The sequence below is a fragment of the Somniosus microcephalus genome, chromosome 4 (assembly GCF_052327205.1).
Source record: "Somniosus microcephalus isolate GS21.2 chromosome 4, FLI_Smic_1.0, whole genome shotgun sequence".
Lineage (NCBI taxonomy): Eukaryota > Metazoa > Chordata > Chondrichthyes > Squaliformes > Somniosidae > Somniosus > Somniosus microcephalus.
The window spans coordinates 155,443,841-155,459,968 of NC_140990.1; the positions used below are offsets into that span (position 1 = coordinate 155,443,841).

The following is a 16,128-nucleotide window of genomic DNA, read 5'->3' on the forward strand; positions in this document are numbered from 1 at the left end:
AAATGGCCTCCTTCTATGTTATATGATTCTAAAAACTTTTCAGGCTTCATGTTATATAGTTGTAAAACTTAAATGCTCAATTACAAATAATTCTGAGAGGTCTGCATTAGCATGCTGGGAGCTTAAATAAAGAGGAGCAAAACCTAGGGCCTTCGGGACCCCAGGCAGCATTATTGTGGGAGCATTTCCAAATGGACTGCAGCAGTTCAAGAAAGCAACTAAAATGGGCAGTAAATGTCAGCTTCGTTCACATTCCAAGAATAAATAAACAAGCAGCATTCTAGATAACTGACGTGAAATCAGTTAAGTCTACAATGTCCAAACAGTTTATCTACCAGTTATATTATATAACTTGGGATAACTGAATGTAGAGGCCAACGATCATAATTTAATAAAGCTTACTGTCATAATAAAGAAAAAAAGTGTCAAAAACAAAGTTGCTGCACTGAACGAGAGCTAATTCTAATTGAAATGGGACCTAATCTGGATTAAATTGGACAGGAAAGTTGGCAGATAAAATAGATCAATAATCAAAAGCATTAAGCACAAAATGGGTAAGATACAAGCTGAAAATATTCTCAACAGGAGTAAAAGTTAGTGACCAGAGTTCTATGGGTGAAGGTTAGGTCAAAAATAAAGTCTAAGAAGCAGCCACGCTCAGGTTGGCGAGTGATGAAACAGCTGAGGCTCTAACCATAACGTACCAAAATCTTTGGGAAATGGGAATTGTACCAAAGAACTGGAAGGTGGCAATGGTATTGTATTCAAAAAAGGGAAAAGGATAAGCAAGGTAATTACAAACCAGCTAACTTTGCATGGGTAGCAGAAAAACTTAAGTCCAAATTAATGGTTGGCTTTATGAAACACTTGGAAAGATATGGGATTGCCAGAAAGAGTAGAGACAGTTTTATTAAAGGCAGGTCGTGCTGACTAATTTAATCATGTTCATAGGATCATAGAATAGTACACCACAGAAGGAAGCCATGTTGTTGAAGGAAATGACTGAGCATACAAAGGGAACGCAGTGGGAGTGGTGTACTTGGACTTGAAAAAGCCTGGGAGAGAGAGAGAAAGGAGAAAGGAAAAGGAAACGGAGAAAGGAGACAGAAAGAGAAAAAGAGAAAGACATAACGAGAGAACAAACGAACTTGCATTTATATAGCATCCATCATGACCTCCGGATGTTCCAAAGCGCTTTGTCGCCAATGAAGTACTTTCTGAAGTGTAATCACTGTTGTAATGTAGGAAACGCAGCAGCCAATTTGCAGCAAGCTCCCACAAACAGCAATGAAATAAAGGACCAGATAATTTTTTTGTGACGTTGTCTGAGGGATAACTGTTGGCTAGAAAACAGGAATAACTTCCCTGCTCCTCTTCAAATACTGCCATGGGATAGTTTACATCCACTCGAGAGCAGACGGGGCCTCGGTTTAACCTCCCATCTGAAAGGCGGCACCTCCAACAGTGCAGCACTCCCTCAGTACTGCACTGAAATGTCAGCTTCGATTATGCGCTCAAGGCTCTGGAGTGGGACTTGAAACCACACCTTCTGATTTAAAGGACAGCGAGCTACCACTGAGCTAAGGCTGACACCTGGCAAGATGTGGTGGGGGTTTCTCAGGTTGGCAAGATGTGGTGTGCTCCAGGGAACAGTGTGGGACCTCTCATTCTCCAGAAATAGAAGTGATTTTGAATTGAGCACAGGGGCACTAATAGCATTTTTTGATGACATCAAACTAAGAAGCATAGCCAACTGTGGAGATGAAATTGGGAGGTTAGAAGAGCGTGCAGTTAGGTGGCAAAAGCAGTTCAATTAAGATAAATGCAAAGGAGTACATTTTAGGAAAAACAGAGAATGAAAAAGTTTCCCCAAGCTGTAAAATTCTCAATGCAACGGTGTGCAGATGTACAGATTTTTAAAAGCAGAATTGCAGGTGGCAAACGGCTTTAAAAAGGCAGATGGGCTTTGTATGCGGGGGTATTGAATGCAAAAACAAGGAAGTGATATTTAATCTGTACACAACATTGGTTAGGTCAGTGTGGAGTACTGTGTGCAGTTTTGCACACCCTATTAAGGAAAAGACTTTGGACCCAAGCAAAAAGTAGCTTTGTGAAGGATGCAAGGGATGAGAGGATACAGTGATGAGGAGCGGCTTGAAAAGCTATCACTGTATTCACTAAAGCAGGGAAGGTTAATGGTGGAATCCCACAGAAATGATCAAAATGATGAAAGGGTTTGAGAAGGTAAATTATTAAAGATTATTTCCACTGGTCTGTCAATTGGTAACAGGTCATAGCATCAAAAACATAAATGGGGGGAAGTTAGAAGAAACCTTCTCACACAAAGGGTTATTAGAATATAGAATCCATTAACACAAGTAGCTGTAGGAGCCAAGTCAGCCATAGCATTTAAAATTTAATTAGATGGAGTAATGAGCAGTGAAATGGAGTTAGAATTGATAGGTCTGATGTGAAGCTAGGCATTAGCACAGGTACGATGTCCAATGGCCTTCCTCTGTGCTGATTATATACTTCTGACACCTTGACATCTGAAGTGTCACTAAGGATTTTATATTTTATATATATTTCAATTATACAGGCAGGAATACTCGACAGATGATTCTGTTTCCAACAAAACCAGTGAAAACAATTATTTAAAAATTAATACAATAGCAAAATACTGTGGATGCTTAAGTTCAGAAGAGCAATCTTTAAAGTTCAAATAAAGTCAGGAAACCTGTGCTTTCAAACCAATCTTCTCCAGTTTATTTCCTTTGACGAATCCCTTCATGCCATTATCCACAAGAAATAGACTTATCCCATGGGCTCGAGAACGCGCCTCAAAATCTGTTACAGCTACGACAATTACCACATCACTCATCCAGCCGTTCGTTATAAAAACCTAAAACAGAAGAATGAATGGTAAACTGGAGGTACCTTTAACACGTTATAAAATCACACCGCACAAAAGGAGCCCATTTGACCCATTGTGCCGGTCGGCTGTTTAAAAGAGCTATCCAATCAGTCCCACTCCCCTGCTTCCACTAGCCCTGAAAATTTCTCCTTTACAAGTACATATCCAATTCCCTTTTCAAAGTTACCAGTGAATCTGTTTCCACCGCCCTTTCAGGCACTGCACTCCAGATCATAACTCACTGCATAAAAAAAAAATTCTCATCTCCCCCCCCCCCCCCCGCCCTGTTTTTTTAAAACAATTATCTAAAATCTGTGTCCTCTGGTTACCAACCCTTCTGCTAGTGGAAGCAGTTTCTCCCCATTTTATATATACATTGATATCCATAAAGTTGTTTAGAAATGTGTAAGAATAAGCCATTTGCTGTAAGAATTTGCTATAACTTGACCAAACTTAAAAAGTTGACCAAATTTAATATCCCAGCATACTTCAGGAGGTTGAGCGGTTGGTTCCTGTGGGAACCTTGTACGAAAGCTGTTAATCAGATATGGAAGCGACAGACCCCGAGCAGAAACAAACGGTTGGGCGCTACAAAGACAGGAACACCTTCAGGCAAATAGTGTGAACGGCGTTGGGGCCCACTGATAAGAGGAAAACAACTGCCGACCATTTGTCGCAGTTTGGGACACATACGCATTGAGGAGCCTGCCCGGGTTTTTAGGTTATAAGAGATGCTGTTTTAAGACACTCGGGGCTGCTGCAGTCAGAGGCAACTTGGTCAGTTGCCAGTTAAAGTCGTACATCTAGCCATCGCCGAACTGACCACTCGTTGGTGTTAGTACGTATGTAGTGTTGGCTTATAATCGTTTGAGCTTAGAGTAAGGGAATAAACCTGTGTATGTTTAGATATAATCAGGAATATTATATGCAACAGTTTTGTCTGAGCTTACTTGTAACCTCTTGCTGATTTTAAGTAAGAAACATTATTCTCGAATCATTGTGTTTTGTGTTGTCTGTTCAACAGGTCTGAACTTTGGAAACTGTTGGACGGGTTAAAGGACCAGGGTGAATTTAAACGTTTTACAAACATTGCCTAGGTGCATTAGACATATATTAGAATGTACTCGTCACGGGTCTCTCATGACATGGTTAAGTCACAGCAGACACTTTCTGCTTACGGTTATCCTCGTGTCACAGGTTCTCTCTCTCTTTCCTCTTCTTGTTCTGTCATTTTCTGTTCTTTACTAGCTATGCCCGCACTTTCCTTTGTTTCTCTGTCTTTTCTAGTTCTTTATCTATCCCGTTCTACTTCCTACTTTTCCCCCCTTTTATTCTTCTTGTTGTTTTGGGGGGGGGGGGGGGGGGCAGGCAGTTGGTCAAAGGAAGGATATGGCCAGGGCACTGGCCAGCTTTGGAATGAGGGATCCCAGGGCCACAGCAGAAAGCAATCTGAAGGAAATGGTGCTTCACCCTCCCTGCTCAACACCTGCTTCCCCAGCACACACCAAATCTCTTCCCCCTCCCCCTACCCCTACCCCTTTCCCAGCACCGCCCCTGCCCTTTCTCCTTCTCGCCGTCACCATTCCCTCTCACCCGGTTCCTCCTGCTTCCACCCCAGCCCCACATTCCGATCATCACCCGACCCGACCCTTTCTACCACCCCCCTCGTACCTGAATGCTTTTATTTTAGTCAAGATGTATCACAAAACGTGTAAAATGGAACCAATTTTTTTGCTCGTTAGCCACAAAACCCACAAGACAAATTCCACTGACCTTTATTTTAATTTGAAAATTCCATTTGCATCATTAGAAATTTTACAAAAAGTAGTGACGACACTAGTGATCCTGCTCGTGCCTTTCCACAGCAGTGTATTATAATAAACATCCAATTCTTACCTTTTTCCCTTTGAAATCTGACAGGGTCCACAGTCCAAGATCAGAACAGTAATAGTGCAACCAAATTTGAAGTACCCCTCTCCCATACATAAATAATATAAATTATATTAATGTGTTATTTATACCAAAAAGTTCTGTTGGGCATAAACAGCAATCTAGGTCAATCCAGCTGCACCCAGTTTATGGCATGTCCACGCAATAACTGTTCACTTAGACATGGTACTCGTGATTAAGCTTTAGGTCCACAAACAAATGCACATCTTTGGATGCAATAGATATATAACCTGGTGTTGTGTGACTTCTTACATTTGTCCACCCCAGTCCAACACCGGCATCTCCACACTATGTTAAACATGTACACCCTAAAGTGGATCTTCTCTTCCCCATGGGGATGTTCTTTCACCAATCCTCATTTCCTCCCCATTGTGTACACTTCTCATAAGTAATCAAAGAAAGAGTATTTTTAAAAAGAGGATTATAACCATTGGTTTCCTTTGGGGTAGAGTTTATCATCACTGGTATGTGGCTTCATTAGGATTGGGACTTGAAGTGATTCACACACATCAATTTTGCCGTAAAGGTGGAAAGCAGAGCATCAATTAGAACTTGTGGGCTAGCCCCATGTGAGCAACTACTGTGAACAACAGTTTTAGTTCCTTTAGTCACATCAGTTTCCATGACATAAAATGTTAATAGTTAATGGTCTCCTTCTGTGGAGGGTGCAGGCTGAAGCCAAGGCAGTGTCCTGGGCAAGGTGTGGGTGCAGCAGATCTGAGAGAAGATGCAGGCAGAGGCTGAGCTCTGCATCATAACTGGGCGCAGCAGATCTAATGCAGGCCAGTGCTGAAGCCAAGTCCCGGCAGCTTTAGACATTGGGCTTGTGAGTCAATGATCTGCAAAACACTTGCCCCAATTCTCTTTTTATGGAGCAGAGTCAATTGATGGTGGATATGGGGTATAGCTCAACACTCTGTGATTGGAGATAGAAACCAACTGCTAAGTCAGTAAAGTTATTGAAAAAGAGAAAGAAATTGGTACTGCCAACAGGATCATAAGCTATCAAGAGCATGCTCTGTCTTCTGTAAAAGCACTCATGGTAAAATAGGAAAGTTGTAAGATGCATCATGGAATGCTTACTTGTCACTGTGCTCCAGCTTCTCTAGCCTCTGAAGCAGCTCCTTCTGTAATGAATTAAAACTACTATTGAAGCTGAAGGTTCATATGGACAAGAGTTGACCCTGCCTTAACTGGATCGTTGTCTTCCTCCGATTTGTTGAATCAAATTATTTCAGTTGTCTGAAAGACCTGGAAGCATCAGCTAACTCAATGCTAGCCATCGCCTCGTCTTCATGTGGTGTCAGTACTCATCAGGATCAGAATTGCAAACTTATACACTATGGCACATAAGAACATAACATAAGAAGTAGGAGCAGGAGTAGGCCATACGGCCCCTCGGGCCTGCTCCGCCATTCAATAGGATCATGGCTGATCTGAATCTAGACTCACGTCCACTTCCCTGCCCTCTCCCCGTAACCCCTAATTCCCTTATCTGCTAGGAAAATGTCTATCTCCATTTTAAATTTATTTAATGTTGCAGCTTCCACAGCTCTCTGGGGTAGCAAATTCCATAGATTTACTACCCTCCGAGTGAAGAAGTTTCTCCTCATTCAGTTTTGAAAGCGCAGCCCCTTATTCTAAGATTATGCCCCCGAGTTCTAGTCTCACCCATCAGTGGAAACATCCTCCCCGCATCCACCCGATCAAGCCCCCTCACAATCTTATATGTTTCGATAAGATCGCCTCTCATTCTTCTGAACTCCAATGAGTAGAGTCCCAACCTACTCAACCTTTCCTCATACGTCAACCCCCTCATCTCTGGAATCAACCGAGTGAACCTTCTCTGAACCGCCTCGAGAGCAAGTATATCTTTTCTTAAATATGGAAACCAAAACTGCACGCAGTATTCCAGGTGTGGCCTCACCAATACCCTGTATAACTGCAGCAAGACTTCCCTGTTTTTATACTCCATCCCCCTTGCAATAAAAGCCAAGATTCCATTGGCCTTCCTGATCACCTGCTGTACCTGCATACTAACTTTTTGTGTTTCATGCACCAGGACCGCCAGATCCCTTTGTACTGTAGCACTTTGCAGTTTCTCTCCATTTAGATAATAACTTGCTCTTTGATTTTTTCTGCCAAAGTGCATAACCTCACACTTTCCAATATTATATTCCATCTGCCAAATCTCTGCCCACTCACTTAGCCTGTCTATGTCCTTTTGCAGGTTTTTTATGTCCTCCTCACTCACTGCTTTCCCTCCCATCTTTGTATCATCGGCAAACTTGGATATGTTGCACTCAGTCCCTTCCTCCAAATCATTAATATAGATTGTAAAGAGTTGGGGTCCCAGCACTGACCCCTGCGGAACACCACTAGTTACTGATTGCCAGCCCGAGGACGAACCATTTATCCCAACTCTTTGTTTTCTGTTAGATAGCCAATCTTCCACCCATGCCAGTATATTACCCCCAATCCAGTGATTTTTTATCTTGATCAGTAATCTTTTGTGTGGAACCTTGTCAAATGCCTTTTGGAAGTCCAAATACACTACATCCACTGGTTCCCCTTTATCCACCCTGTATGTTACATCCTCAAAGAATTCGAGCAAATTTGTCAAACATGACTTCCCCTTCGTAAAACCATGCTGACTCTGTCCTATTAAATTATGTTTATCCAAATGCTCTGTTACTGTATCCTTAATAATGGACTCCAACATTTTGCCAACCACAGATGTTAGGCTAACTGGTCTATAGTTTCCAGCTTTTTGTCTACTTCCCTTCTTAAATAAGGGTGTTACATTAGCAGTTTTCCAATCTGCCGGGACCTTTCCTGAGTCCAGGGAGCTCTGGAAAATGATCACCAATGCATCCACAATCCCTACCGCCACTTCTCTCAAGACCCTAGGATGTAGGCCATCAGGTCCGGGGGATTTATCCACCTTAAGTCCCATTATTTTACTGAGTACCATCTCCTTAGTGATTTTAATCGTGTTTAGCTCCTCCCCCCCCCCATTGCCCCGTTTGTCCAGTGTTGGGATATTTTTAGTGTCCTCTACTGTAAAGACTGATACAAAATATTTGTTCAGCGTCCATGTTCCCCACCACTAGTTTCCCAGTCCCATCCTCTAAGGGACCAACGTTCACTTTAGCCACCCTTTTTCTTTTTATATAGCTGTAGAAACTCTTGCTGTCTGTTTTTATATTTTTTGCTAGTTTACTTTCATAATCTATCTTCCCTTTCTTAATTAATCTTTTAGTTATTGTTTGCTGGCTTTTAAATGCTTCCCAATCTTCTATCCTCCCACTAGATTTGGCTAATTTATATGCCCTTGTTTTCAGTCGAATACTATCCTTTATTACTTTACTAAGCCACGGATGGCTGTCTTTTCTTTTACCCCCCTTTTTCCTCAGTGGAATATATTTATCTTGAAAGATGTGAAATATCTCCTTGAATGTAGACCACTGCTCTTGTGCCGTCTTACACTTTAATCTGTTTTCCCAGTCCACTTTAGTCAATTCTACTCTCATACCTTCATAGTCTCCTTTATTTAAGCTTAGTACGCTGGTTTGAGATCCAACTCTCTCACCCTCAAACTGAATTTGGAATTCAACCATATTATGGTCGCTCATTCCAAGGGGATCCTTTACTAGGACATTTTTTATTAATCCTGTCTCATTACACAGGACCAGATCTAAGATTGCCTGCCCCCTGGTTGGTTCAGTTACATACTGCTCAAGGAACCCGTCCCTAATACACTCTATGAACTCTTCCTCAATGCTGCCATGCTCAATTTGATTAGTCCAGTCAATATGAAAGTTAAAATCCCCCATGATTATAGCTGTTCCCTTATTACAAGCCCCAACTATTTCCTGATTTATACTCCGACCAGAGTTGCAACTGTTAGGAGGCCTATAGACTACGCCCACTAGTGACTTTTTCCCCTTATTATTCCTCATCTCCACCCAAACTGTTTCACTATCCTGATCCTTTGACCCAATATCATTTCTGACTATTGCAGCGATTCCATCCTTGTGTAACCCCTTCACGGTTCTCTAGATATATGAGAGATGTGGTCTCTGTTGTAGACAGTATTCTATAGTCCAGTAAGGAGATCACTACTACAATGGCTTAATTCTAATTATCTTACTTTATAGTTTTAACGTCAGACAGTACAAGATGATTACGGGTCAATTACCTAAATTAGACATTTGCATACATTAGAATGAATCTAGACATAATAAACATACATTCTCCATTTATATGGATTCAAAGGAGAATCTGTCCCTGTGTCCAAATTCGAGTGCACTCTTTCGTTGGCGCGCTTAAGTTGGAGCTCATGGTATGTATAATGTCTGCAAGACTTACGACTCCGAACCCCTTCGTTGAATTCTCTTCACGATCACTGAATCCCACTTTGAGTTCTGGATGCAGAGCTACTAATACGAAGGGCGGCGGCCGAGTTTGGAAGCCCGGGACGGGATGCGGCAGCCATTTGCCTCCTGAGCCCTCTTTTTAGAGCTCCTGCCCTCTTTTCTTCCAGTCGCTCCCGTTTCCCGCTCGAAAAACCCGACTCCACCCCTTCCTCCTGGGGTTTCTGCCTGGAGACTGCGCAGCCTCACTGTCTGCAACAGTTGATACTGGTGCAGAATTATGGAAAGTCTGCTCTTAGTCACATTGTGTCCTTAAAAGTTCTTGCCGTACCTTCACATGGGCAACTTTAACCCAGGGATTTATAACAATGATAATACAGTGTCTAAGTTAAAGATTGATAACCATACTTAGCGTACATAACATTTCCAGTGGGTATTACACTCCCCCCCCCCCCCCCCTACCAAATATAGGCATGTCCCCATGACTAATGAACTTTACACATAAGTGGTTGCATGCTTCCCAACCATGTATAAAGGGAGGTAACATATCGAACCGTAGGGGCTATCATTACACTTGGCACTCCTAGTGTACTGTATGTCAATCTTACAGGAACCTTCTTAACTCGCTGTGAGCTCCTTATTTCGGATACCCGGTCTTCAGTTCCTTCAACTACGTTGGAGGCGTTGGTTCCTTTGTTATCATGCCTTTCAGTCTCTTTTATCTCCTTCTCGGAAGCATCTGGTTCTTCCCAGACCATGTCCAAGTCTGAGCTAAATGGTTCAGACAATTCATCCAGATTCTGTCTTATGCGTCTTTCTGGGAGGTCGTACCATAGATCCCATTCTTCATCTTCCGACTCATCAGGTTCCTCATGATCCACACACTGTCATGGGTTTTGTGTCTTCTGGAACAAAGTTTTCCTGGTTTCTCGTTTTTTTCCTTCTTCTCTGCAGGGTTCTCCTACTAGGTGTCGGCTCATTATCCGCTGGCGGATCCAGACGCACTTGCTGTCCTAATGGCAGGATATGATTCCGGTGCAGTATTTTTATGGGTCCATTCCCACCTGCAGGTTTTAGCCGAAACACAGGTAGTTGTGACATTTGACTTTCAACAATGTACGGTGTAGAAGCCCAGCGGTCTGCTAACTTATGTTTCCCTTGAAGTCCTAGGTTCCGTATGAGAACTCGGTCACCGGGCATGAGTTGGGAAAAACGGATCTTCTGGTCATACCTCTGCTTATTTCCTTTATTCTGTTTGGCAGAAACAGACTCAGCAAGTTCATAAGCAGCTTGCAATTCCTTTCTCATGTCAGATACATACTTGAGGTAAGTTCTCTGTGATGTGCCATCACTGGATACTCCGAAACACAAATCCACCGGCATCCTCGCTTCACGTCCAAACATGAGGTAGTACGGTGAAAAACCAGTAGCGTCATTTCAGGTACAATTATAAGAATGAACAAGATGTCCAATGTGCCGACTCCACTTGTTCTTTCGCTTTGAATCCAGCGTTCCAAGCATGTCTAACAAAGTACGGTTAAACCGCTCAGGTTGAGGATCTCCCTGAGGATGGTATGGAGTTGTTCTTGACTTCTCAATCCCGAGCATGGACAACAACTCATGTATAAGTCTACTTTCAAAGTCTCTACCTTGATCACTGTGTATTCGCTTTGGCAGTCCATAGTGGATGAAGTATTTCTCCCACAACACTTTGGCAACAGTGGATGCTTTCTGATCCTTTGTGGGAAAAGCTTGGGCATAGCGAGTATAATGATCTGTAATGACCAAGACATTTGCGGTATTGCTGGAATCGGGTTCGATGGACAGAAAATCCATACAGACAAGGTCTAGAGGTCCATCACTTTGCATGTGAAACAGAGGAGCAACTCTTTTAGGTAAAGTCTTTCTCTGGACACAGCGTGCACAGGACTTGCAGAACTCCTCAACCGCAGACTTCATACGCGGCCAATAGAATCTGTCCTTGACCAACCCATAGGTCTTATCTACTCCCAGATGACCTGCGTCATCATGCAAAGACTTCATTACTATTTCCCTGTACTTTTCAGGCAGGACCAACAGTGAATGACATGGTTTAGTGGGTGGGTGAGTGATTCTACACAACACTCCCTCTTCAATTTCCAAGTGGTCCCATTCTCTTAGGAGCAGACGACAGTCAGGATGTTTTGATTTGTCGATCTGTGTAATATCACCCAGACGGAGAGCTGAAAACACCTCATGAATACAGGGATCCTCCTGTTGTGCTTTGGATATTTCAGATGAACACAACATGGGTAAGTTTTGTACATCCAAACTGGAAAGGTTGCAAAATGCCTGGGGAACAGCATGCATTGACGCTCCCAAGTGGTCAATCTCTCGGGCATGAAATGATTTCTTTGGTCCAGATACCACGGACATCTGACACATTACTTTCACATCTGCTGAAGCAACATCTTTCCACTCTGGTTTCTGGTAGTGTGGGCGACGAGACAGAGCACCTGCGTCAATGTTCTGGTTCCCAGGTCTGTACCTGAGACTAAAGTCGTAAGCAGATAGTGCAGCAAGCCAGCGGTGGCCGGTGGCATCAAGTTTTGCCGAAGTCAACACATAGGTTAATGGATTATTGTCTGTCCTCACTTCAAACTTCGCTCCATACAGATAATCCTGCAGCTTATCCACCACCCCCCACTTCAACGCCAAGAATTCTAGCTTATGAGCTGGGTAGTTACGCTCTGATGGCGTAAGACTGCGACTGATGAACGCTACAGGTCTCAGCCCTGCTCCTTGGTCCTGATACAACACACCACCCAACCCTTCTTGACTGGCATCCACGTGTAGCACATATGGCAGCTTTGGGTTTGCAAAAGCCAACACGGGGGCTTGAGTAAGACTTTGCTTTAAGGTGTGGAAAGCCTCTTCGCATTTCTCATCCCATCTAACACCAAAAGGCTCAGAGGGTTTGAAGTAGTCCTTGTTCTCTTTACCTTTAGCCTTTTTCTTCCTCTCGGCTGGTGGGAGGTAACCAGCCAGCAGCTGATTCAGAGGATGGGCCACTTTGGAGTATCCGCAGAACCCAAGAAATGACCACAAGGCAGTCACTGTGTTCGGTTTGGGCCATGTGGTAACAGCTTCGATCTTGGATGGATCTGTGGCTACTCCATCCTGTGATACAATATGCCCCACATAGGACACGGATGTTTGGCAAAACTGACACTTGTCCAATGATAGCTTGAGACCTTCATCCTCCAGGCGACCAAGCACTTTCAGCAACCGAGCTTCGTGTTCTTCAAGGGTTGCCCCAAACACAATGATATCATCCAAGTACACCAATACTTCGAGCAAGTTCATGTCCCCAACTGTTTGTTCCATTATTCTTTGAAAAGTTGCTGGAGCGCCTGAAACTCCCTGTGGTATCCTTTCAAATTGGTAGAACCCAACTGGACATATAAAGGCTGTCTTTTCTTTGTCCGATTCACTCATCGGTATTTGGTAGTATCCACTTCTGAGATCCAACACACTGAACCACTTGCTTCCATTAAGACAAGCCAGTGCATCCTCAATTCTTGGAACAGTGTATTGGTCGGGAATAGTACGTCTGTTAAGCGTCCTAAAGTCCACACACATCCGAATCTTTCCGTTCTTTTTCCTCACCACCACTATAGGAGATGCATAAGGACTCCTGGACTCGGTAATGATCTCAGCTTCTTTTAACTGCGACAGGTGCTGTCTCACTGCTTCGATGTCAGCCGTCGAGACCTCTCCCGAAAGGGTTTATCCTCGGTAATTCTGATAGAATGGCAAGTACTCTTACTACAACCAACATCAAACTTATGAGTAGAGAAAACTCCTCTCCGCTCCATCATCTTCCTGACTAATCGGTCCTTCCATTCTTTAGGAACGAATGAATCTCCAAAGTTGAAGGAGGAGGGTGTCAGATCTCCGGTTGAGTTAACTTTGGACTCTTCCTTCACATGTGACGACAGTACATTTACAGGAAACAGATGCGCAATCGGCATTCCTTTCCTCAATGTGATTCCTTTGCCTGACATATTCCTCACGGTCACTGTAACTCTCCTTGACATCACAGCTGTCGGGGTCTGCAACTCTGGTCTCACCAGAAGCTCATTTGGAAACCGTGACTCTTCTGCAGGATCATCAGGTGACTATCAGAATGGCTTCAGTACCTGGCGTTCCAGGGAATTTTGGTATCCCAGGGATTCTAGCCACTCCTCCAGGACGCAGGGTGATAGGTTTGGCTCGAACGTACCACACAGTTCCTCTTTTGCTATCATCTACGTCGGAAGAAAGTTCAGGCAGTTTCTCAAAAGCCTTTTTGAAAACAGGGTGAACGTGTCTGGTGCTCAAGAAGTTTTCACCTCCCTGCTCTTTGCAGCTTGTCAGGAGTCGTCTCACTATGGGTGTATTACTGCCAACCAGTATGGAAACCTCACCTTTCACCATGGGGTCAGGGCAAACCAACACAAGTGCATCAATGGTCTCAGTGGTCCCTACATCAGCTTCCAAGAACTCCAACCTCAGCGACAAATAGCCATCATATGGGTAATCAGCAGGACTAAGGCCCCAGATCTGCAGAAGACTGATTGGGGTTAACGGCAAATGCGTCAGGTATCGGCCATAGAAGGATCTGTACAGTATGGTAACCTGAGAACCCGGTGTCGAGGATAGCTTTAGTATAAATGCCTTCAATCTGTATTGATACAGCAGAACTCGGCCCTACTAAACCTTCAGGTATGATGTCTTTCATATCCCCTCGTCTATTATTGCACTTAGCGGAACGTGTCTTAACTACAGGGACAGCAGGCCGTTCCGTTACTGTGCCCCTTTGTAGTTTCCCGACTTTTTGGTAAATTTTATGAGACGGTCATTTACTTTTTTTTTTAGATTTTCCTCACCTCTACATTCTCGCTTGAAATGTCCATCCTTTCCACAGTTATAACAAAAGACTCTAGGTCTATCTCCTTCATGGGGATATCCTTTAGAGGAATCATTCATTTTGCTGTTAGGCTTCGCAGGGTGTTCAACCTTTTGCACCCGTGCGTCATCCCTTTCTGTGTTGGGCTTAGACCGAAAATATGCCATCTCGCCTCTCATGACATTTATTTCCTTCTTCAGCTGTTCCATCTCAGGGTTGACATCACCCTTAGGAGTAGGAACTGTAACAGGAGTCACAAGCTTGGACATCACAGCACTCTGCTACATTCCGGGCCTGAAGCATATCCTCCTCCTCTCCGACTTCCCTTAGCAGCTCAGTGAAGGTAGGTGGATCTCGCAACTTATGGGTCATGCGTATGCGAAGAGCAGTCACGTCTTCGAGCAATGCACCTCGCACAACCTGTTCAATGCGGAACCGATTCATTTCAGGCAACTCAATCCCTCTTTTCCGTAACATACAATGCAGCAGTTTGTCTATTCTCAGCAGATAACTGGACAGCTTCTCTCCCTCACCCTGGAATGTGCTTCTGAATCTGACCATCAAATCTGAAATGGTTTCAGTAGTTCCAAAGGCAGTTTCTAGAGCCTGCATGTAGTCAAAGGAAGTAGCAGAGGTGTTCTGCGCCTTTAAGAATCTTACAATGTCAGCAGCAGGACCCTTAAGGCGTTCTACTATTCTCTGCCTCTTCACATTGTCACTGCACTGCCATTCCTCTAGCAGAGGCAGGGTCTGCTCAGCCCAGGCGTCGTACTCCTCTTCCCCACTGGGAGTTGGTCTCACTCCTGAGAACATACGGAGCTTACGGTATCCCTGAGCCTCGAAGGGCAGATTGGTGCATTTATCCACCAGAGAACTAATGGCACTGACCAACTGAGTGTTCATATCCAGTGCTGTGGCCAGGTTGCTCATCCTCCCCGCAGTCCCTGTCCCCATCCTCACAGGGAGTAAGAGCCTCAAACCTGTTGGACAAGAGCAAGGGCTGCGGCTCCTCCAACACTACCTCCTGGATCCCCGTACCTGCCTCACTTCTAGTCACACCATCCTGACCCTGGCCACGGACTACATCTGAATTAATCTAATTGGTGTGACGACCTCCTGATAAACAGAGTCCAGGTAACTCTCCCCCTCCCTGATGTGTCTCAGTGTTTGAAGCTCGGACTCCAGCTCTTCACCACGGAGCCGGAATTCCTCGAGCAGCCAACACTGACTGCAAATGTGATCACCGTGAGCATCAATGGTGTCCACCAGCTCCCACATATTGCAGCAGCAACACATCACCTGATCTCCCATTCTATGTAATTCATTAAATTTATTATTATTTTAAAATACCCTCTGCCCCGATTCTGGATGATGAATGTCGCACCTTAGAAACTATAAGCCTTTTATAGCCCCACTCTGCCGCTCGAGATTCCCGCCGCCGCTGTGAGGCCTTACCTGGTCTCTGGGCCTTTTATAGCCCCACTGCTGCCGCTCGAGTTTCCCGCCGGCACGTGACCATGTAGTACATCAAGGAGGAGGTAAAAAGCCCAAAAGTGATTTTATTTGCATATAGAAAAAAAACATGAATTTTTCCTTACTTTGCTGCCATTGAGGATCCAGTCACTGCCATCCTTTTTGGCATTTGTTTGTACTCCTTGTAAATCACTGAAAAGGGTCAAGATTTAAAGTTCAGAAATCACATTGTTCAGTATTTGAAAAGGATGGGGGTAGGGGGACTTGTCACTGATTTCTAAGAGTACTTAACTGAAAGAATTAGTCGATAAGCAGCCCAGTGGTGGGATAGTTAGGAGTGCTGTCATGTCATTTGGTGTTTAGAGTAGATAAGACACAGCCAGCCCGTGCTTCTTTACAACTGTGAGGAAGCTATTGTAGATAGCCCTGCATTTACAGCATTTAATTTCTTATTTGCAGGTTTGTCTAAAGAGGTTCCAGTAGAG

At 44.0% G+C, this 16,128-nt stretch overlaps 1 protein-coding gene across 1 annotated transcript in view; it reads right to left on the reverse strand.

The window, feature by feature from the left end:
- Window positions 1-15,869, reverse strand: part of acadl (acyl-CoA dehydrogenase long chain) — a 53,563-nt gene extending 37,694 nt beyond the window's left edge. Inside the window, exons 1-2 of the mRNA XM_085985376.1 lie at window positions 15,769-15,869; window positions 2,738-2,902 (exon numbers count right to left, since the gene is read on the reverse strand). Coding sequence (XP_085841502.1) covers window positions 2,738-2,881 — 144 coding nt within the window. The 5' untranslated portion in view covers window positions 2,882-2,902; window positions 15,769-15,869. The remainder of the gene's footprint in view (window positions 1-2,737; window positions 2,903-15,768) is intronic.
- Between the last annotated feature and the right edge of the window lie 259 nt (window positions 15,870-16,128).